The sequence below is a fragment of the Oncorhynchus masou genome, unplaced genomic scaffold (genome assembly GCF_036934945.1).
Source record: "Oncorhynchus masou masou isolate Uvic2021 unplaced genomic scaffold, UVic_Omas_1.1 unplaced_scaffold_1418, whole genome shotgun sequence".
Lineage (NCBI taxonomy): Eukaryota > Metazoa > Chordata > Actinopteri > Salmoniformes > Salmonidae > Oncorhynchus > Oncorhynchus masou.
The window spans coordinates 77,914-99,642 of record NW_027004128.1 but is presented as its reverse complement, the minus strand read 5'-3'; the positions used below and the strand labels follow the sequence as shown (position 1 = coordinate 99,642).

At 51.2% G+C, this 21,729-nt stretch overlaps 2 protein-coding genes across 3 annotated transcripts in view; one reads left to right on the top strand and one right to left on the bottom strand.

Annotated features, from left to right (window-relative positions):
- LOC135530787 (uncharacterized protein KIAA0930 homolog) overlaps nucleotides 1-21,729 on the top strand; it is a 69,082-nt gene that overhangs the window by 24,145 nt on the left and 23,208 nt on the right. The window contains exon 3 of the mRNA XM_064958970.1: nucleotides 20,847-20,951. Coding sequence (XP_064815042.1) covers nucleotides 20,847-20,951 — 105 coding nt within the window. The remainder of the gene's footprint in view (nucleotides 1-20,846; nucleotides 20,952-21,729) is intronic.
- Nucleotides 7,985-12,565, bottom strand: LOC135530788 (microfibril-associated glycoprotein 4-like). Of its 2 annotated transcripts, none has more exons than XM_064958972.1 (5): nucleotides 12,504-12,565; nucleotides 12,147-12,341; nucleotides 11,227-11,323; nucleotides 9,254-9,436; nucleotides 7,985-8,239 (listed from the first exon to the last, which is right to left on the bottom strand). In XM_064958972.1, exons 1-5 carry the CDS (start codon nucleotides 12,507-12,509, stop codon nucleotides 8,004-8,006), a joined length of 717 nt encoding a protein of 238 aa, XP_064815044.1. In that variant the 5' UTR covers nucleotides 12,510-12,565; the 3' UTR covers nucleotides 7,985-8,003. The 2 variants fall into 2 exon arrangements, with proteins under 2 accessions (XP_064815044.1, XP_064815043.1); XM_064958971.1 differs by having other exon boundaries at nucleotides 12,147-12,357; nucleotides 12,504-12,549.

Here is a 21,729-nt window from a genome sequence, read left to right as displayed (position 1 = left end):
AGATAGTGAAGGAGGTGTAGTTGGTATAGCCCCTCCTCCTCCCATCACCTCTGTATTAGCAGCCTGGGGAGAGATAGTGAAGGAGGTGTAGTTGGTATAGACCCTCCTCCTCCCATCACCTCTATTAACAGCCTGGGGAGAGATAGTGAAGGAGGTGTAGTTGGTATTGACCCTCCTCCTCCCATCACCTCTAACAGCCTGGGGAGAGATAGTGAAGGAGGTGTAGTTGGTATAGCCCCTCCTCCTCCTCCCATCACCTCTAACAGCCTGGGGAGAGAGAGTGAAGGAGGTGTAGTTGGTATAGACCCTCCTCCTCCCATCACCTCTAACAGCCTGGGGGGAGAGAGTGAAGGAGGTGTAGTTGGTATAGACCCTCCTCCTCTCATCACCTCTAACAGCCTGGGGGGAGAGAGTGAAGGAGGTGTAGTTGGTATAGACCCTCCTCCTCCCATCACCTCTAACAGCCTGGGGAGAGATAGTGAAGGAGGTGTAGTTGGTATAGCCCCTCCTCCTCCCATCACCTCTGTATTAACAGCCTGGGGAGAGATAGTGAAGGAGGTGTAGTTGGTATAGACCCTCCTCCTCCCATCACCTCTAACAGCCTGGGGAGAGATAGTGAAGGAGGTGTAGTTGGTATAGCCCCTCCTCCTCCCATCACCTCTGTATTAACAGCCTGGGGAGAGATTGTGAAGGAGGTGTAGTTGGTATAGCCCCTCCTCCTCCCATCACCTCTGTATTAACAGCCTGGGGAGAGATAGTGAAGGAGGTGTAGTTGGTATAGACCCTCCTCCCATCACCTCTAACAGCCTGGGGAGAGATAGTGAAGGAGGTGTAGTTGGTATAGACCCTCCTCCCATCACCTCTAACAGCCTGGGGAGAGATAGTGAAGGAGGTGTAGTTGGTATAGCCCCTCCTCCTCCCATCACCTCTAACAGCCTGGGGAGAGATAGTGAAGGAGGTGTAGTTGGTATAGCCCCTCCTCCTCCCATCACCTCTAACAGCCTGGGGAGAGATAGTGAAGGAGGTGTAGTTGGTATAGCCCCTCCTCCTCCCATCACCTCTATTAACAGCCTGGGGAGAGATAGTGAAGGAGGTGTAGTTGGTATAGACCCTCCTCCTCCTCCCATCACCTCTATTAACAGCCTGGGGAGAGATAGTGAAGGAGGTGTAGTTGGTATAGCCCCTCCTCCTCCCATCACCTCTATTAACAGCCTGGGGAGAGATAGTGAAGGAGGTGTAGTTGGTATAGCCCCTCCTCCTCCTCCCATCACCTCTATTAACAGCCTGGGGAGAGATAGTGAAGGAGGTGTAGTTGGTATAGCCCGTCCTCCTCCCATCACCCCTAACAGCCTGGGGAGAGATAGTGAAGGAGGTGTAGTTGGTATAGCCCCTCCTCCTCCCATCATCTCTGTATTAACAGGCTGGGGAGAGATAGTGAAGGAGGTGTAGTTGGTATAGACCCTCCTCCTCCCATCACCTCTAACAGCCTGGGGAGAGATAGTGAAGGAGGTGTAGTTGGTATAGACCCTCCTCCTCCCATCACCTCTAACAGCCTGGGGAGAGAGAGTGAAGGAGGTGTAGTTGGTATAGACCCTCCTCCTCCCACCACCTCTAACAGCCTGGGGAGAGATAGTGAAGGAGGTGTAGTTGGTATAGCTCCTCCTCCCATCACCTCTGTATTAACAGCCTGGGGAGAGATAGTGAAGGAGGTGTAGTTGGTATAGCCCCTCCTCCTCCCATCACCTCTGTATTAACAGCCTGGGGAGAGATAGTGAAGGAGGTGTAGTTGGTATAGCCCCTCCTCCTCCCATCACCTCTGTATTAACAGCCTGGGGAGAGATAGTGAAGGAGGTGTAGTTGGTATAGCCCCTCCTCCTCCCATCACCTCTAACAGCCTGGGGAGAGATAGTGAAGGAGGTGTAGTTGGTATAGCTCCTCCTCCCATCATCTCTGTATTAACAGGCTGGGGAGAGATAGTGAAGGAGGTGTAGTTGGTATAGACCCTCCTCCTCCCATCACCTCTAACAGCCTGGGGAGAGATAGTGAAGGAGGTGTAGTTGGTATAGCCCCTCCTCCTCCCATCACCTCTGTATTAACAGCCTGGGGAGAGATAGTGAAGGAGGTGTAGTTGGTATAGCCCCTCCTCCTCCCATCACCTCTGTATTAGCAGCCTGGGGAGAGATAGTGAAGGAGGTGTAGTTGGTATAGACCCTCCTCCTCCCATCACCTCTATTAACAGCCTGGGGAGAGATAGTGAAGGAGGTGTAGTTGGTATTGACCCTCCTCCTCCCATCACCTCTAACAGCCTGGGAGAGATAGTGAAGGAGGTGTAGTTGGTATAGCCCTCCTCCTCCTCCCATCACCTCTAACAGCCTGGGGAGAGAGAGTGAAGGAGGTGTAGTTGGTATAGACCCTCCTCCTCCCATCACCTCTAACAGCCTGGGGGGAGAGAGTGAAGGAGGTGTAGTTGGTATAGACCCTCCTCCTCTCATCACCTCTAACAGCCTGGGGGGAGAGAGTGAAGGAGGTGTAGTTGGTATAGACCCTCCTCCTCCCATCACCTCTAACAGCCTGGGGGGAGAGAGTGAAGGAGGTGTAGTTGGTATAGCCCCTCCTCCTCCCATCACCTCTAACAGCCTGGGGAGAGATAGTGAAGGAGGTGTAGTTGGTATTGACCCTCCTCCTCCCATCACCTCTGTATTAACAGCCTGGGGAGAGATAGTGAAGGAGGTGTAGTTGGTATAGCTCCTCCTCCTCCCATCACCTCTAACAGCCTGGGGAGAGATAGTGAAGGAGGTGTAGTTGGTATAGCCCCTCCTCCTCCCATCACCTCTATTAACAGCCTGGGGAGAGATGGTGAAGGAGGTGTAGTTGGTATTGACCCTCCTCCTTCCATCACATCTGTATTAACAGCCGGGGGAGAGATAGTGAAGGAGGTGTAGTTGGTATAGCCCCTCCTCCTCCCATCACCTCTGTATTAACAGCCGGGGGAGAGATAGTGAAGGAGGTGTAGTTGGTATTGACCCTCCTCCTCCCATCACATCTGTATTAACAGCCGGGGGAGAGATAGTGAAGGAGGTGTAGTTGGTATAGCCCCTCCTCCTCCCATCACCTCTGTATTAACAGGCTGGGGAGAGATAGTGAAGGAGGTGTAGTTGGTATTGACCCTCCTCCTCCCATCACCTCTAACAGCCTGGGGAGAGATAGTGAAGGAGGTGTAGTTGGTATAGCCCCTCCTCCTCCCATCACCTCTAACAGCCTGGGGAGAGATAGTGAAGGAGGTGTAGTTGGTATAGCCCCTCCTCCTCCCATCACCTCTACTAACCAGTCTGGTTGTTCTGAGACCTGTATTAGTGGTGACCAATTTCCAGTGTAAACTCTTCACTTCCTTGTCTGGCCTTTTTCATATTGATTATGGATATGAGAATGTGTGTCAGACAGAGGTGTATAGGTGACAGGGAAGTCAGGCGCAGGAGAGTCAAATGGAGTGTAAAATGGAGTCTTTTAATAAAGTCCACGGAGTATGCTCCATAGCACTAAATGTACATAACAAACAAACATGGGTACAAAGACCCGACGCGCACCTATACAACATAAAACTACACTGACAATAAAACAATCTCTGACAAAGACATGAGGGGAAACAGAGGGTTAAACACACAACAGGTAATGAATGGGATTGAAAACAGGTGTGTGGGAAGACAAGACAAGACAAAACCAATGGAAAATGAAAAAAGGATCAATGATGGCTAGAAGACTGGTGACGTCGAACACCGAGCACCGCCCGAACAAGGAGAGGCAACGACTTCGGCAGAAGTCGTGATAATGTGAACAAAACCGTATATACTTAGATGACCTTGTTTTTGCCAAGTAACAGATAAGGATAGCATATATCCATAGACATTTATACAATTAAAGGTAGGAAGCAGGAGTTTTTCCTCACCAATGTAACACATTATGGTCAAAGACTTAAGGAACTTAGTTGTAGTCATGATCTGGTTACCTGTAAGTACAAACCTAGTTATGTTTTTGGGTTATTACATATTTATTAACTTATTTCCGGGATACGCTACCCACAATGCACCAATGTTCGACTTCATATGGAAGATCTACTCTGCTACTGAGTTTGTATTTTAGCTCAAGCTGTCTTAGCCGCTAGCCATGCTAGCATGTCATTACATTCCAGACCAAGTGTTGGGGGACGAAGTTTGACGTGAACAAGAAGCAGATGGAGCATGCAGCATGCTCTTCGCATACATTGTAGCTTGTGGGAACCCGTTAGCATGGCAGGGAGCAAAACAAAAGAGAAAATCTCCCTGCTTGCTCTAATTGTGTAGTACCTCGTCTGTTCTCCTTTTTTGTTTTGTCAACTTTGTCTTGTCAACTTCTCCCTGCAATAGAGCCCTGAGTACCAGGCCATTAGGACTTGATGGAGGGACAATAGAGCCCTGAGTACCAGGCCATTAGGACCTGATGGAGGGACAATAGAGCCCTGAGTACCAGGCCATTAGGACCTGATGGAGGGACAATAGAGCCCTGAGTACCAGGCCATTAGGACTTGATGGAGGGACAATAGAGCCCTGAGTACCAGGCCATTAGGACCTGATGGAGGGACAATAGAGCCCTGAGTACCAGGACATTAGGACCTGATGGAGGGACAATAGAGCCCTGAGTACCAGGCCATTAGGACTTGATGGAGGGACAATAGAGCCCTGAGTACCAGGCCATTAGGACCTGATGGAGGGACAATAGAGCCCTGAGTACCAGGCCATTAGGACTTGATGGAGGGACAATAGAGCCCTGAGTACCAGGCCATTAGGACTTGATGGAGGGACAATAGAGCCCTGAGTACCAGGCCATTAGGACTTGATGGAGGGACAATAGAGCCCTGAGTACCAGGCCATTAGGAGCTGATTGGTGTGTAGTCAGTTGGGTTCTACCAAGGACCAGGCCGTTAGGACCTGATTGGTGTGTAGTCAGTTGGGTTCTACCAAGGACCAGGCCGTTAGGCCCTGATTGGTGTGTAGTCAGTTGGGTTCTACCAAGGACCAGGCCGTGAGGACCTGATTGGTGTGTAGTCAGTTGGGTTCTACCAAGGACCAGGCTGTTAGGACCTGATTGGTGTGTAGTCAGTTGGGTTCTACCAAGGACCAGGCCGTTAGGACCTTATTGGTGTGTAGTCAGTTGGGTTCTACCAAGGACCAGGCCGTTAGGCCCTGATTGGTGTGTAGTCAGTTGGGTTCTACCAAGGACCAGGCCGTTAGTGACCTGATTGCTGTGTAGTCAGTTGGGTTCTACCAAGGAACAGACCGTTAGTGACCTGATTGCTGTGTAGTCAGTTGGGTTCTACCAAGGACCAGGCCGTTAGGCCCTGATTGGTGTGTAGTCAGTTGGGTTCTACCAAGGACCAGGCCGTTAGGACCTGATTGGTGTGTAGTTAGTTGGGTTCTACCAAGGACCAGGCCGTTAGGCCCTGATTGGTGTGTAGTCAGTTGGGTTCTACCAAGGACCAGGCCGTTAGGCCCTGATTGGTGTGTAGTCAGTTGGGTTCTACCAAGGACCAGGCCGTTAGTGACCTGATTGCTGTGTAGTCAGTTGGGTTCTACCAAGGACCAGGCCGTTAGGCCCTGATTGGTGTGTAGTCAGTTGGGTTCTACCAAGGACCAGGCCGTTAGGACCTGATTGGTGTGTAGTCAGTTGGGTTCTACCAAGGACCAGGCCGTTAGGCCCTGATTGGTGTGTAGTCAGTTGGGTTCTACCAAGGACCAGGCCGTGAGGACCTGATTGGTGTGTAGTCAGTTGGGTTCTACCAAGGACCAGGCCGTTAGGACCTGATTGGTGTGTAGTCAGTTGGGTTCTACCAAGGACCAGGCCGTGAGGCCCTGATTGGTGTGTAGTCAGTTGGGTTCTACCAAGGACCAGGCCGTGAGGACCTGATTGGTGTGTAGTCAGTTGGGTTCTACCAAGTTCCAGGCCGTTAGGACCTGATTGGTGTGTAGTCAGTTGGGTTCTACCAAGGACCAGGCCGTGAGTGACCTGATAGGTGTGTAGTGAGTTGGGTTCTACCAAGGACCAGGCCGTTAGGACCTGATTGGTGTGTAGTCAGTTGGGTTCTACCAAGGACCAGGCCGTTAGGCCCTGATTGGTGTGTAGTCAGTTGGGTTCTACCAAGGACCAGGCCGTGAGGCCCTGATTGGTGTGTAGTCAGTTGGGTTCTACCAAGGACCAGGCCGTTAGGACCTGATTGGTGTGTAGTCAGTTGGGTTCTACCAAGGACCAGGCCGTGAGTGACCTGATAGGTGTGTAGTCAGTTGGGTTCTACCAAGGACCAGGCCGTTAGGACCTGATTGGTGTGTAGTCAGTTGGGTTCTACCAAGGACCAGGCCGTTAGTGACCTGATTGGTGTGTAGTCAGTTGGGTTCTACCAAGGACCAGGCCGTTAGGCCCTGATTGGTGTGTAGTCAGTTGGGTTCTACCAAGGACCAGGCCGTGAGTGACCTGATTGGTGTGTAGTCAGTTGGGTTCTACCAAGGACCAGGCCGTTAGTGACCTGATTGCTGTGTAGTCAGTTGGGTTCTACCAAGGACCAGGCCGTTAGGCCCTGATTGCTGTGTAGTCAGTTGGGTTCTACCAAGGACCAGGCCGTTAGGACCTGATTGGTGTGTAGTCAGTTGGGTTCTACCAAGGACCAGGCCGTTAGGCCCTGATTGGTGTGTAGTCAGTTGGGTTCTACCAAGGACCAGGCCGTGAGGCCCTGATTGGTGTGTAGTCAGTTGGGTTCTACCAAGGACCAGGCCGTGAGGACCTGATTGGTGTGTAGTCAGTTGGGTTCTACCAAGGACCAGGCCGTTAGGACCTGATTGGTGTGTAGTCAGTTGGGTTCTACCAAGGACCAGGCCGTGAGTGACCTGATAGGTGTGTAGTCAGTTGGGTTCTACCAAGGACCAGGCCGTTAGGACCTGATTGGTGTGTAGTCAGTTGGGTTCTACCAAGGACCAGGCCGTTAGGCCCTGATTGGTGTGTAGTCAGTTGGGTTCTACCAAGGACCAGGCCGTGAGTGACCTGATTGGTGTGTAGTCAGTTGGGTTCTACCAAGGACCAGGCCGTTAGGACCTGATTGGTGTGTAGTTAGTTGGGTTCTACCAAGGACCAGGCCGTTAGGACCTGATTGGTGTGTAGTCAGTTGGGTTCTACCAAGGACCAGGCCGTTAGGACCTGATTGGTGTGTAGTCAGTTGGGTTCTACCAAGGACCAGGCCGTTAGGACCTGATTGGTGTGTAGTTAGTTGGGTTCTACCAAGGACCAGGCCGTTAGGACCTGATTGGTGTGTAGTCAGTTGGGTTCTACCAAGGACCAGGCCGTGAGTAACCTGATTGGTGTGTCGTCAGTTGGGTTCTACCAAGGACCAGGCCATTAGGACCTGATTGGTGTGTAGTCAGTTGGGTTCTACCAAGGACCAAGCCGTTAGGCCCTGATTGGTGTGTAGTCAGTTGGGTTCTACCAAGGACCAGGCCGTTAGGACCTGATTGGTGTGTAGTCAGTTGGGTTCTACCAAGGACCAGGCCGTTAGGACCTGATTGGTGTGTAGTCAGTTGGGTTCTACCAAGGACCAGGCCGTTAGGCCCTGATTGGTGTGTTGTCAGTTGGGTGTAACCGCCATGTCCAGAGTTAATTAAAGGATATGGAAGTTGACTCAGCAGAATGTGACTGTGGTCTTGACTCATGACTGCCGCTGTGGCGGTAATATGGGCACCACAACAGCCCCAGACACAAATACCAATATAGGAACGAGTCGACAACATGATTTGGGTTTAACAGAATATGAGCTATGAAAAGGAGCATTTTTCACGCAACAGTTTTTAGTTTTATAGGACAACTGACTGAGATCAATGTTGCACTGTGCATAGAATGGAAGACATTTGCATGTTGTAAATCTAGCATTTAAGGGGACAATCTGCAGTTCATATAACTATGTTTTAACTAAAGGACTTTGTGAAGGACCTTCACAGGTTCACAGGCCTAATCTTCATGGATATGGCTTTCACAGAGTAGAAGGTCTTCCATCCCCTCCAGTTGACTCCCATCTGTGAGTTCAATCCCCACGTGTAAAGACCGTTTGGGTTTGAGAAGTAACACTCGTTGTACCAATAACCTCCGACCGCGCCGACTGCACAGTTGGTGTCCTGGTCTCGGTCGAAGGTGGAGAACTTCATACCGCTGTGATAGGTGAGAGAGTCCCCTTGGTTCAGGCAGGAAACACGGGTCAGATGTTATGCAACCTATCAGAGCCCTGGTCAAAATCAGTCTACGATGTCACAGTGTGATCTAGGACCAGCCCCCTCCGTCCTGTCTATGTAATACTATTCATTATGATCTCTAATAAACTGATCCCAGATCAGCTCTAAGATGGTGTATCTGTACGGCCCCCCCCTGTCCTTTCTATGTAATACTATTCATTATGATCTCTAATAAACTGATCCCAGATCAGCTCTAAGATGGTGTATCTGTACGGTCCCCCTGTCCTTTCTATGTAATACTATTCATTATGATCTCTAATAAACTGATCCCAGATCAGCTCTAAGATGGTGTATCTGTACGGTCCCCCCTGTCCTTTCTATGTAATACTATTCATTATGATCTCTAATAAACTGATCCCAGATCAGCTCTAAGATGGTGTATCTGTACGCCCCCCCCTGTCCTTTCTATGTAATACTATTCATTATGATCTCTAATAAACTGATCCCAGATCAGCTCTAAGATGGTGTATCTGTACGGTCCCCCCCTGTCCTTTCTATGTAATACTATTCATTATGTTCTCTAATAAACTGATCCCAGATCAGCTCTAAGATGGTGTATCTGTACGGTCCCCCCCTGTCTTTCTATGTAATACTATTCATTATGATCTCTAATAAACTGATCCCAGATCAGCTCTAAGATGGTGTATCTGTACGGTCCCCCCCTGTCCTTTCTATGTAATACTATTCATTATGTTCTCTAATAAACTGATCCCAGATCAGCTCTAAGATGGTGTATCTGTACGGTCCCCCCCTGTCCTTTCTATGTAATACTATTCATTATGATCTCTAATAAACTGATCCCAGATCAGCTCTAAGATGGTGTATCTGTGCGGGTCCCCCTCAGGGGGGTTGTATTCACTAGGAATCAAACAGAACCGAATGAGGGAACTTAGCTGAACTCTGGACTAATGAATACAGCTCAGATGTTTCTCTAAGGAAGTTTAAACTGTTCTCACCTGCTCCTCCATCTTTAAAGCCAGTAACCTGGAGTTTGTAGCCATCCAGTTCAGGATCTGTGACTTTGGGAGAGATGGCGAAGGAGGAGTAGAAAGCGTAGGCTTTCTGTCCGTCGAAGTCCTCCATGTCCACCCTCAACTCGTAATTCTTTTTCAGGGTCAGGAGGTAGATGGTGTCCAGACCTGCAGCGAACAGACCAGAGGTGAACCTTTTTTAGAACAGAGATATTCAACTGTTACATTGGTTCACAGGCTGCTGGTTTTCTCTTCTACCTGGTAATTAATATCACCCACCTGGTGTCCCAGGTCTAAACCAGTCCCTGATGAAGAGGAACAATGTGAGAAAATGTAGTGGGCGCTGGCGTCGAGGTCAAGAGTTGAGTTTTTAAAATGATCTTTATTTCTATCATGCAGATGTCTTTGGTCAGCAAGGAGAGTCATGTCTTTGGTCAGCAAGGAGAGTCATGTCTTTGGTCAGCAAGGAGAGTCATGTCTTTGGTCAGCAAGGAGAGTCATGTCTTTGGTCAGCAAGGAGAGTCATGTCTTTGGTCAGCAAGGAGAGTCATGTCTTTGGTCAGCAAGGAGAGTCATGTCTTTGGTCAGCAAGGAGAGTCATGTCTTTGGTCAGCAAGGAGAGTCATGTCTTTGGTCAGCAAGGAGAGTCATGTCTTTGGTCAGCAAGGAGAGTCATGTCTTTGGTCAGCAAGGAGAGTCATGTCTTTGGTCAGCAAGGAGAGTCATGTCTTTGGTCAGCAAGGAGAGTCATGTCTTTGGTCAGCAAGGAGAGTCATGTCTTTGGTCAGCAAGGAGAGTCATGTCTTTGGTCAGCAAGGAGAGTCATGTCTTTGGTCAGCAAGGAGAGTCATGTCTTCGGTCAGCACAGGAGAGTCATGTCTTTGGTCAGCACAGGAGAGTCATGTCTTCGGTCAGCAAGGAGAGTCATGTCTTTGGTCAGCAAGGAGAGTCATGTCTTCGGTCAGCACGGAAAGCTTACTTCATTTTTTTTGTATATTCTGTACCAGTCAAAAGTTTGGTACTGTTGGAAAATAAATTCCAGTTGAAGCTGGTTGAGAGAATGCCTAGAGTGAACAAAGCTGTCATCAAGGCAAAAGGATGGCTACTTTGAAGAATCTCAAATATAAAATATATTTTGATTTTAACACTTTTTTTTGGTTTCTACATGTTTCCATATGTGTTATTTCATACTTTTGATGTCTTCACTATTATTCTACAATGTAGAAAATAGTAAAAAATGAAGAAAAACCTTTGAATGAGTAGGTGTGTCCAAACTCTGGACTGGAAGTGAATATATTTTTGTACATGTTATTTTTGAACTGCTTTGGAGTAGTGTGGGAGGTTGCTTTTCTGGACGCACTGGTTTTACACACCGACTAAAGGGGATTTGGTCCTGTTGGGATTTGGTCCTGTTGGGATTTGGTCCTGTTGGGATTTGGTCCTGTTGGGATTTGGTCCTGTTGGGATTTGGCCCTGTTGGGATTTGGTCCTGTTGGGATTTGGTCCTGTTGGGATTTGGTCCTGTTGGGATTTGGCCCTGTTGGGATTTGGCCCTGTTGGGATTTGGCCCTGTTGGGATTTGGCCCTGTTGTGATTTGGGATTTGGTCCTGTTGGGATTTGGCCCTGTTGTGATTTGGGATTTGGCCCTGTTGTGATTTGGGATTTGGTCCTGTTGGGATTTGGCCCTGTTGGGATTTGGCCCTTTTGGGATTTGTGATTTGGTCCTGTTGGGATATGGCCCTGTTGGGATATGGCCCTGTTGGGATTTGGCCCTGTTGGGATTTGGCCCTGTTGGGATTTGGCCCTGTTGGGATTTGGCCCTGCCTGACTACTGACCGTCACAACAACCTCACAAATAGAGAAGTCAATTTAACAAACCAATGATGAATTTAAATTATCCAGGGTGTTTTCATGGATGATCTGTCCTTGAAAAGGCTCTTTGAAAGAAGTTCTTTACCCAGCCAGTACTCTCCTGCTGCGTGTCCAAAGCCGTTCTTGTACTGGTCCCATCCTCTGTAGAAGTTCACTGTCCCATCCATCCTCCTCTGAAACACCTGGAAGGAGGGGAAGGTAGAGGGAGGTGGGGGGGGGGAGAGAGGAGAAATTATAAGCATCTAGGCCATGTCGTCAAGTACTGACTCAGGAGAATTCAGTTCCAACGGTTGATCAGATCTCTTATCTGGCAGAATACTGTTGTCTTAAAATACTTCAACAAGATCAGTCTGTCGATGTAGCATGTTTTTGTTGATGCTGACTAGTATGGTTTGTAAGGTGTTGAGGCCGACTCTAGTATGGTCTGGAGGGGTTGAGGCCGACTCCAGTCTGATCTGGAGGGGTTGAGGCCGACTCCAGTCTGGTCTGGAGGGGTTGAGGCCGACTCCAGTCTGGTCTGGAGGGGTTGAGGCCGACTCCAGTCTGGTCTGGAGGGTTGAGGCCGACTCCAGTCTGGTCTGGAGGGGTTGAGGCCGACTCCAGTCTGGTCTGGAGGGGTTGAGGCCGACTCCAGTCTGGTCTGGAGGGGTTGAGGCCGACTCCAGTCTGGTCTGGAGGGGTTGAGGCCGACTCCAGTCTGGTCTGGAGGGGTTGAGGCCGACTCCAGTCTGGTCTGGAGGGGTTGAGGCCGACTCCAGTCTGGTCTGGAGGGGTTGAGGCCGACTCCAGTCTGGTCTGGAGGGGTTGAGGCCGACTCCAGTCTGGTCTGGAGGGGTTGAGGCCGACTCCAGTCTGGTCTGGAGGGGTTGAGGCCGACTCCAGTCTGGTCTGGAGGGGTTGAGGCCGACTCCAGTCTGGTCTGGAGGGGTTGAGGCCGACTCCGGTCTGGTCTGAACACTGGTTATGTACTCTGTTAAATAGTTTCCTACTAGGTGACCTACTCACAGTCCATTTCCCTCCGTCGGTGTCCATATCACAGTAGACGTATCGAGGAGAGTTGGGTCCAGCAGGGTACATCCTGTAGACACCACTGGTCTTAGAGCCGTCGTTGTAGATATCAGCACAGTCCAGAGGCTGGAACATCAGCCCCTTAGAATTAACTGCTACTGACAGCAGCAACACATAGAGAATCCTCAGGGCCTGGAACACAGAGAGCCTATTAAATGGGGATTTATTTTATGTAATTCTATGTTTTGACACATAATCATTTTCTGCTCAATATATGGAAATGCATGTCTGTTTACATATAAACAGTCTGTAGTGGTAAAATGTTTCAGTTGTAAAATGTAGGCTTCAACTTACATGCATTGTTGGGACGGTTATCTGTCTTTTTCCAGTTGGTTTTCAGCCCGACAAAGAAAATAATGTGATTGTGACTCTTATCCATCCTTTTGTGTACTTTTTAGAAGGGGTGGGTTGATCATGATTGGCTGATTTTATTATCAGGGAAGCAAACACGATTTCACAATATGGACATTTCCACTTCTGTAGTTTCCTGGACTCTGTCTTTTTAAACACAGTTTATCTTCTATCCATATAGCCTAAGTTTTCTCCATATTACATGCATGTACTCTAACTTTCTGCTCATATTTTGTTAGTCAATTGTTGAATGTTGTTTACACAGTCTGTTTCCCTCCCGTCAGGTTTCCTATCGCGGTCAGGTTCCCTCCCGTCAGGTTCCCTCCCGTCAGGTTCCCTCCCGTCAGGTTCCCTCCCGCGGTCCGTTTCCCTCCCGTCAGGTTCCCTATCGCGGTCCGTTTCCCTCCCGTCAGGTTTCCCTATCGCGGTCCGTTTCCCTCCCGTCAGGTTTCCTATCGCGGTCCGTTTCCCTCCCGTCAGGTTTCCTATCGCGGTCTGGTTCCCTCCCGTCAGGTTTCCATTCGCGGTCCGTTTCCCTCCCGTCAGGTTCCCTATCGCGGTCAGGTTTCCTATCGCGGTCAGGTTCCCTCCATCAGGTTCCCTATCACGGTCAGGTTTCCTATCGCGGTCCGTTTCCCTCCCGTCAGGTTCCCTATCGCGGTCCGTTTCCCTCCCGTCAGGTTCCCTATCGCGGTCCGTTTCCCTCCCGTCAGGTTCCCTATCGCGGTCAGGTTCCCTCCCGTCAGGTTCCCTATCGCGGTCTGGTTCCCTCCCGTCAGGTTTCCTATCGCGGTCCGTTTCCCTCCCGTCAGGTTCCCTATCGCGGTCCGTTTCCCTCCCGTCAGGTTCCCTATCGCGGTCAGGTTCCCTATCGCGGTCCGTTTCCCTCCCGTCAGGTTCCCTATCACGGTCAGGTTTCCTATCGCGGTCCGTTTCCCTCCCGTCAGGTTCCCTATCGCGGTCCGTTTCCCTCCCGTCAGGTTCCCTATCGCGGTCCGTTTCCCTCCCGTCAGGTTCCCTATCGCGGTCAGGTTCCCTCCCGTCAGGTTCCCTATCGCGGTCTGGTTCCCTCCCGTCAGGTTTCCTATCGCGGTCCGTTTCCCTCCCGTCAGGTTCCCTATCGCGGTCCGTTTCCCTCCCGTCAGGTTCCCTATCGCGGTCCGGTTCCCTATCGCGGTCCGTTTCCCTCCGTCAGGTTTCCTATCGCGGTCCGTTTCCCTCCCGTCAGGTTTCCTATCGCGGTCAGGTTCCCTCCCGTCAGGTTCCCTATCGCGGTCTGGTTCCCTCCCGTCAGGTTTCCTATCGCGGTCCGTTTCCCTCCCGTCAGGTTCCCTATCGCGGTCAGGTTCCCTATCGCGGTCCGTTTCCCTCCCGTCAGGTTTCCTATCGCGGTCCGTTTCCCTCCCGTCAGGTTTCCTATCGCGGTCCGTTTCCCTCCCGTCAGGTTCCCTATCGCGGTCAGGTTCCCTCCCGTCAGGTTCCCTATCGCGGTCAGGTTCCCTATCGCGGTCCGTTTCCCTATCGCGGTCAGGTTTCCTATCGCGGTCCGTTTCCCTCCCGTCAGGTTTCCTATCGCGGTCCGTTTCCCTCCCGTCAGGTTTCCTATCGCGGTCTGGTTCCCTCCCGTCAGGTTTCCTATCGCGGTCCGTTTCCCTCCCGTCAGGTTCCCTATCGCGGTCCGTTTCCCTCCCGTCAGGTTCCCTATCACGGTCAGGTTCCCTATCGCGGTCCGTTTCCCTCCGTCAGGTTCCCTATCGCGGTCTGGTTCCCTCCCGTCAGGTTTCCTATCGCGGTCCGTTTCCCTCCCGTCAGGTTCCCTATCGCGGTCCGTTTCCCTCCCGTCAGGTTCCCTATCGCGGTCCGTTTCCCTCCGTCAGGTTTCCTATCGCGGTCCGTTTCCCTCCCGTCAGGTTTCCTATCGCGGTCAGGTTCCCTCCCGTCAGGTTCCCTATCGCGGTCTGGTTCCCTCCCGTCAGGTTTCCTATCGCGGTCCGTTTCCCTCCCGTCAGGTTCCCTATCGCGGTCCGTTTCCCTCCCGTCAGGTTCCCTATCGCGGTCAGGTTCCCTCCCGTCAGGTTTCCTATCGCGGTCTGGTTCCCTCCCGTCAGGTTCCCTATCGCGGTCCGTTTCCCTCCCGTCAGGTTCCCTATCGCGGTCAGGTTCCCTCCCGTCAGGTTCCCTATCGCGGTCCGTTTCCCTCCCGTCAGGTTCCCTATCGCGGTCAGGTTCCCTCCCGTCAGGTTCCCTATCGCGGTCCGTTTCCCTCCCGTCAGGTTCCTATCGCGGTCCGTTTCCCTCCCCGCCAGGTTCCCTATCGCGGTCAGGTTCCCTCCCGTCAGGTTCCCTATCGCGGTCAGGTTCCCTCCCGTCAGGTTCCCTATCGCGGTCCTTTTCCCTCCCGTCAGGTTCCCTATCGCGGTCCTTTTCCTCCCGTCAGGTTCCCTCCCGCGGTCCGTTTCCCTCCCGTCAGGTTCCCTATCGCGGTCAGGTTCCCTCCCGTCAGGTTCCCTCCCGCGGTCCGTTTCCCTCCCGTCAGGTTTCCTATCGCGGTCCGTTTCCCTCCCGTCAGGTTTCCTATCGCGGTCCGTTTCCCTCCCGTCAGGTTTCCTATCGCGGTCCGTTTCCCTCCCGTCAGGTTCCCTCCCGTCAGGTTCCCTCCCGCGGTCCGTTTCCCTCCCGTCAGGTTCCCTCCCGTCAAGTTCCCTCCCGCGGTCCGTTTCCCTCCCGTCAGGTTCCCCTATCGCGGTCAGGTTCCCTCCCGTCAGGTTCCCTCCCGCGGTCCGTTTCCCTCCCGTCAGGTTCCCTATCGCGGTCAGGTTCCCTCCCGTCAGGTTCCCTCCCGCGGTCAGGTTCCCTCCCGTCAGGTTCCCTCCCGCGGTCCGTTTCCCTCCCGTCAGGTTTCCTATCGCGGTCCGTTTCCCTCCCGTCAGGTTTCCTATCGCGGTCCGTTTCCCTCCCGTCAGGTTTCCTATCGCGGTCCGTTTCCCTCCCGTCAGGTTCCCTCCCGTCAGGTTCCCTCCCGCGGTCCGTTTCCCTCCCGTCAGGTTCCCTCCCGTCAGGTTCCCTCCCGCGGTCCGTTTCCCTCCCGTCAGGTTCCCTATCGCGGTCAGGTTCCCTCCCGTCAGGTTCCCTCCCGCGGTCCGTTTCCCTCCCGTCAGGTTCCCTATCGCGGTCAGGTTCCCTCCCGTCAGGTTCCCTCCCGCGGTCCGTTTCCCTCCCGTCAGGTTCCCTATCGCGGTCAGGTTCCCTCCCGTCAGGTTCCCTATCGCGGTCCGTTTCCCTCCCGTCAGGTTCCCTATCGCGGTCCGTTTCCCTCCGTCAGGTTCCCTATCGCGGTCCGTTTCCCTCCGTCAGGTTCCCTATCGCGGTCCGTTTCCCGCCGTCAGGTTCCCTATCGTGGTCCGTTTCCCTCCGTCAGGTTCCCTATCGTGGTCCGTTTCCCTCCGTCAGGTTCCCTATCGTGGTCCGTTTCCCTCCGTCAGGTTCCCAGTCCGTTAGTCTCTATAAAAGGCTGTTAACAGATGCAGTAGAAGAATGAAAGTAGTTGTTACGATTTCAAAGTTCTGCTCACGGGGTTCTTCGCTTTCTAAACATCCTGACACTGTTTCCAACATTTAGAATTTTTGGATAAAGAATGTATTAAGTACTCTGCAAATCTCTATAAAAAATGTTTTTAACTAGGCAAATCGGTTAATAACAAATTCTTATTTTGGCTGTTCAGGGGCAGAACGACAGATTTTTACCTTGTCAGCTCGGGGATTCCATCTTGCTACCTTCTGGTTCCAAGTCCTAACCACTAAGCTACTTGCTGGTTACTGGTCCAACACTCTACCCACTAGGCTACCTGCTGGTTACTGCTCCAATGCTCTAACCACTAGGCTACCTGCTGGTTACTAGTCCAACACTCTAACCACTAGTCTACCTGCTTGTTACTAGTCCAACACTCTAACCACTAGGCTACCTGCTAGTTACTAGTCCAACGCTCTAACCACTAGGCTACCTGCTGGTTACTAGTCCAACGCTCTAACCACTAGGCTACCTGCTGGTTACTAGTCCAATGTTCTAACCACTAGGCAACCTGCTGGTTACTGGCCCAACGCTCTAACCACTAGGCTACCTTACGGTTACTAGTCCAACGCTCTAACCACTAAGCTACCTTACGGTTACTAGTCCAACGCTCTAACCACTAGGCTACCTGCTGGTTACGAGTCCAATGCTCTAACCACTAGGCTACCTGCTGGTTACTAGTCCAACGCTCTAACCACTAGGCTACCTGCTGGTTACTAGTCCAACGCTCTAACCACTAGGCTACCTGCTGGTTACTAGTCCAATGTTGTAACCGCTAGGCAACCTGCTGGTTACTGGCCCAACGCTCTAACCACTAGGCTACCTTACGGTTACTAGTCCAACGCTCTAACCACTAAGCTACCTTACGGTTACTAGTCCAACGCTCTAACCACTAGGCTACCTGCTGGTTACGAGTCCAATGCTCTAACCACTAGGCTACCTGCTGGTTACTAGTCCAACGCTCTAACCACTAGGCTACCTGCTGGTTACTAGTCCAACGCTCTAACCACTAGGCTACCTGCTGGTTACTAGTCCAACGCTCTAACCACTAGGCTACCTGCTGGTTACTAGTCCAATGCTCTAACCACTAGGCTACCTTACGGTTACTAGTCCAACACTCTAACCACTAGGCTACCTGCTGGTTAGTAGTCCAATGCTCTAACCACTAGGCTACCTGCTGCTGGTTACTAGTCCAATGCTCTAACCACTAGTCTACCTGCTTGTTACGAGTCCAACGCTCTATCCACTAGGCTACCTGCTGCTGGTTACTAGTCCAATGCTCTAACCACTAGTCTACCTGCTTGTTACTAGTCCAATGCTCTAACCACTAGGCTACCTGATGCTGGTTACTAGTCCAACGCTCTAACCACTAGGCTACGCTGCCGACCCTTTCTGTTCTTGACTCGTTAGATAGCTGGCTAGACTAACTTACCCCAAACAAATTGTAGATGACATGGCTAATTGAGTGACTCTCAGTTATAATTCAGTTATAATAATAGAATATTAAATATTTATGGGGCACCACTTGCCTGTTCTTAGTCAGGTAGGCCTTACACACCATAGAGAATGATAGAGGCCTTTAGTGGCCAGAAGGTGGTATTAAGTCCTTATACACACCATAGAGCATGATAGAGAATGAGAGGCCTCTAGGGGCCAGAAGGTGGTATTAAGGCCTTACACACCATAGAGCATGATCGAGAATGAGAGGCCTCTAGGGGCCAGAAGGTGATATTAACATGGGCACCATTTTAAAAGTAGTCAACATTTTTAAAAGTAGTCAACTGGGTGGGACTTTCAACTTCATTAGCTGATCCCTCTTGGTGACCCTGTTGGAGTCATGTCAAACCGGGTCATCAGGAGGGGTTCAGCCAATCGCGAAGAAGAATATTGACTACAAAATGGCGATTTGCCTCAATGGAGCTGCCGATGCTGTCAGACGCTATATTGGCTAAGATACAAAGATTAGTTCTTCTATCTACAGTATCTCTATGTTACACACAGGTACACAAAGGCACACACACACACACACACACACCACCTTTGCGATAACTATAGCAACCCCTGATAGTGATCTTGGTGCTCCCTGAGTGATATGTCACTCTGTTCCTGGTTACAGCATAACAGTACAGACCTCAATCAGCGGCTACTACAACCTCACAGTACATATCTCAGAGTGTGTGTGTGAGAGAGAGATGTGGCTGGGCTGGGGGTCGTTGAAGGGCGAGATGTGGTTGGGCTGGAGGTCATTGAAGGGTGAGATGTGGTTGGGCTGGGGGTCGTTGAAGGGCGAGATGTGGTTGGGCTGGAGGTCGTTGAAGGGCGAGATGTGGCTGAGCTGGAGGTCGTTGAAGGGCGAGATGTGGCTGGGGGTCGTTGAAGGGCGAGATGTGGCTTGGGGTCGTTGAAGGGTGAGATGTGGCTGGAGGTCGTTGAAGGGCGAGATGTGGCTGGGGGTCGTTGAAGGGCGAGATGTGGCTGAGCTGGAGGTCGTTGAAGGGCGAGATGTGGCTGAGCTGGAGGTCGTTGAAGGGCGAGATGTGGCTGGGGGTCGTTGAAGGGCGAGATGTGGCTGAGCTGGAGGTCGTTGAAGGGCGAGATGTGGCTGGGGGTCGTTGAAGGGCGAGATGTGGCTTGGGGTCGTTGAAGGGTGAGATGTGGCTGGAGGTCGTTGAAGGGCGAGATGTGGCTGGGGGTCGTTGAAGGGCGAGATGTGGCTGAGCTGGAGGTCGTTGAAGGGCGAGATGTGGCTGAGCTGGAGGTCGTTGAAGGGCGAGATGTGGCTGGGGGTCGTTGAAGGGCGAGATGTGGCTTGGGGTCGTTGAAGGGCGAGATGTGGCTGGGGGTCGTTGAAGGGCGAGATGTGGCTTGGGGTCGTTGAAGGGCGAGATGTGGCTGGGGGTCGTTGAAGGGTGAGATGTGGCTGAGCTGGAGGTCGTTGAAGGGCGAGATGTGGCTTGGGGTCGTTGAAGGGCGAGATGTGGCTGGGGGTCGTTGAAGGGCGAGATGTGGCTTGGGGTCGTTGAAGGGCGAGATGTGGCTGGGGGTCGTTGAAGGGTGAGATGTGGCTGGGGGTCGTTGAAGGGCGAGATGTGGCTGGGGGTCGTTGAAGGGCGAGATGTGGCTTGGGGTCGTTGAAGGGCGAGATGTGGCTTGGGGTCGTTGAAGGGCGAGATGTGGCTTGGGGTCGTTGAAGGGTGAGATGTGGCTGAGCTGGAGGTCGTTGAAGGGCGAGATGTGGCTTGGGGTCGTTGAAGGGCGAGATGTGGCTGGGGGTCGTTGAAGGGCGAGATGTGGCTTGGGGTCGTTGAAGGGCGAGATGTGGCTGGGGGTCGTTGAAGGGTGAGATGTGGCTGGGGGTCGTTGAAGGGTGAGATGTGGCTGGGGGTCGTTGAAGGGCGAGATGTGGCTGGGGGTCGTTGAAGGGTGAGATGTGGCTTGGGGTCGTTGAAGGGCGAGATGTGGCTGGGGGTCGTTGAAGGGCGAGATGTGGCTGGGGGTCGTTGAAGGGTGAGATGTGGCTGGTGTCGTTGAAGGGCGAGATGTGCCTGGGGGTCGTTGAAGGGTGAGATGTTGCTGAGCTAAGGAGAGCTGTCCTGGAGTACAGCCAGGGTTGATTTAACCTGCACTCTGTGTGCTGCATCAGGACATTTCTATACAACCGGGCTAGATGATCATCACACTGGACGTCAGCAGCAAAGAGACTACAGTGTTCAAATAGTGATGGGTTGTGTTGTGTATTGCAGGTGGAATAATTCAGTGTAATTGTCACGTCTGTATATTCTAGGTAGATGTGGAATATGATTCTATAATGTCTGTATATTCCAGGTGGAATATGATTCTATAATGTATATATCTCTTTATATTCCAGGTAGAGGTGGAATAGGATTCTATAATATATCTCTGTATATTCCAGGTAGAGGTGGAATAGGATTCTATAATGTATATATCTCTGTATATTCCAGGTAGAGGTGGAATATAATTCTATAATGTCTGTATATTCCAGGTGGATGTGGAATAGGATTCTATAATGCATATATCTCGGTATATTCCAGGTAGATGTGGAATAGGATTCTATAATATATCTCTGTATATTCCAGGTAGATGTGGAATATGATTCTATAGTGTATATATCTCTGTATATTCCAGGTAGATGTGGAATATGATTCTATAATGTCTGTATATTCCAGGTGGAATATGATTCTATAATGTATATATTCCAGGTGGATGTGGAATAGGATTCTATAATATATCTCTGTATTCCAGGTAGATGTGGAATAGGATTCTATAATGTATATATCTCTGTATATTCCAGGTAGATGTGGAATATGATTATATAGTGTATATATCTCTGTATATTCCAGGTAGATGTGGAATATGATTCTATAATATATCTCTGTATTCCAGGTAGATGTGGAATAGGATTCTATAATGTATATATCTCTGTATATTCCAGGTAGATGTGGAATATGATTCTATAATATATCTCTGTATTCCAGGTAGATGTGGAATAGGATTCTATAATGTATATATCTCTGTATATTCCAGGTAGATGTGGAATAGGATTCTATAATGTCTGTATATTCCAGGTGGAATATGATTCTATAATGTATATATCTCTGTATTCCAGGTAGATGTGGAATATGATTCTATAATGTATATATCTCTGTATATTCCAGGTAGATGTGGAATATGATTCTATAATGTATCTCTGTATTCCAGGTAGATGTGGAGGTGTACAGGAGAGACTCTAAGAAGCTTCCAGGTTTAGGAGAACCTGACATTGACTGGGAGGAGAGTGTTTACCTGAATCTGATCTTAATGAAGGTTGGTATGACAACAAGCTCATTCCAACGCGGTCTCCCTCCCCAGTACTAACCAGGCCCGACCCTGAACAGGCTGTCTCCCTCCCCAGTACTAACCAGGCCCGACCCTGAACAGGTTGTCTCCCGTCCCAGTACTAACCAGGCCCGACCCTGAACAGGTTGTCTCCCGTCCCAGTACTAACCAGGCCCGACCCTGAACAGGTTGTCTCCCTCCCCAGTACTAACCAGTCCGACCCTGAACAGGTTGTCTCCTGTCCCAGTACTAACCAGGCCCGACCCTGAACAGGTTGTCTCCCGTCTCAGTACTAACCAGGCCCGACCCTGAACAGGTTGTCCCAGTACTAACCAGGCCCGACCTTGAACAGGCTGTCTCCCTCCCCAGTACTAACCAGGCCCGACCCTGAACAGGCTGTCCGAGTACTAACCAGGCCCGACCCTGAACAGGCTGTCTCCCGTCCCAGTACTAACCAGGCCCGACCCTGAACAGGCTGTCCCAGTACTAACCAGGCCCGACCCTGAACAGGCTGTCCCAGTACTAACCAGGCCCGACCCTGAACAGGCTGTCTCCCGTCCCAGTACTAACCAGGCCCGACCCTGAACAGGCTGTCCCAGTACTAACCAGGCCCGACCCTGAACAGGCTGTCTCCTGTCCCAGTACTAACCAGGCCCGACCCTGAACAGGCTGTCCCAGTACTAACCAGGCCCGACCCTGAACAGGCTGTCCCAGTACTAACCAGGCCCGACCCTGAACAGGCTGTCTCCCGTCCCAGTACTAACCA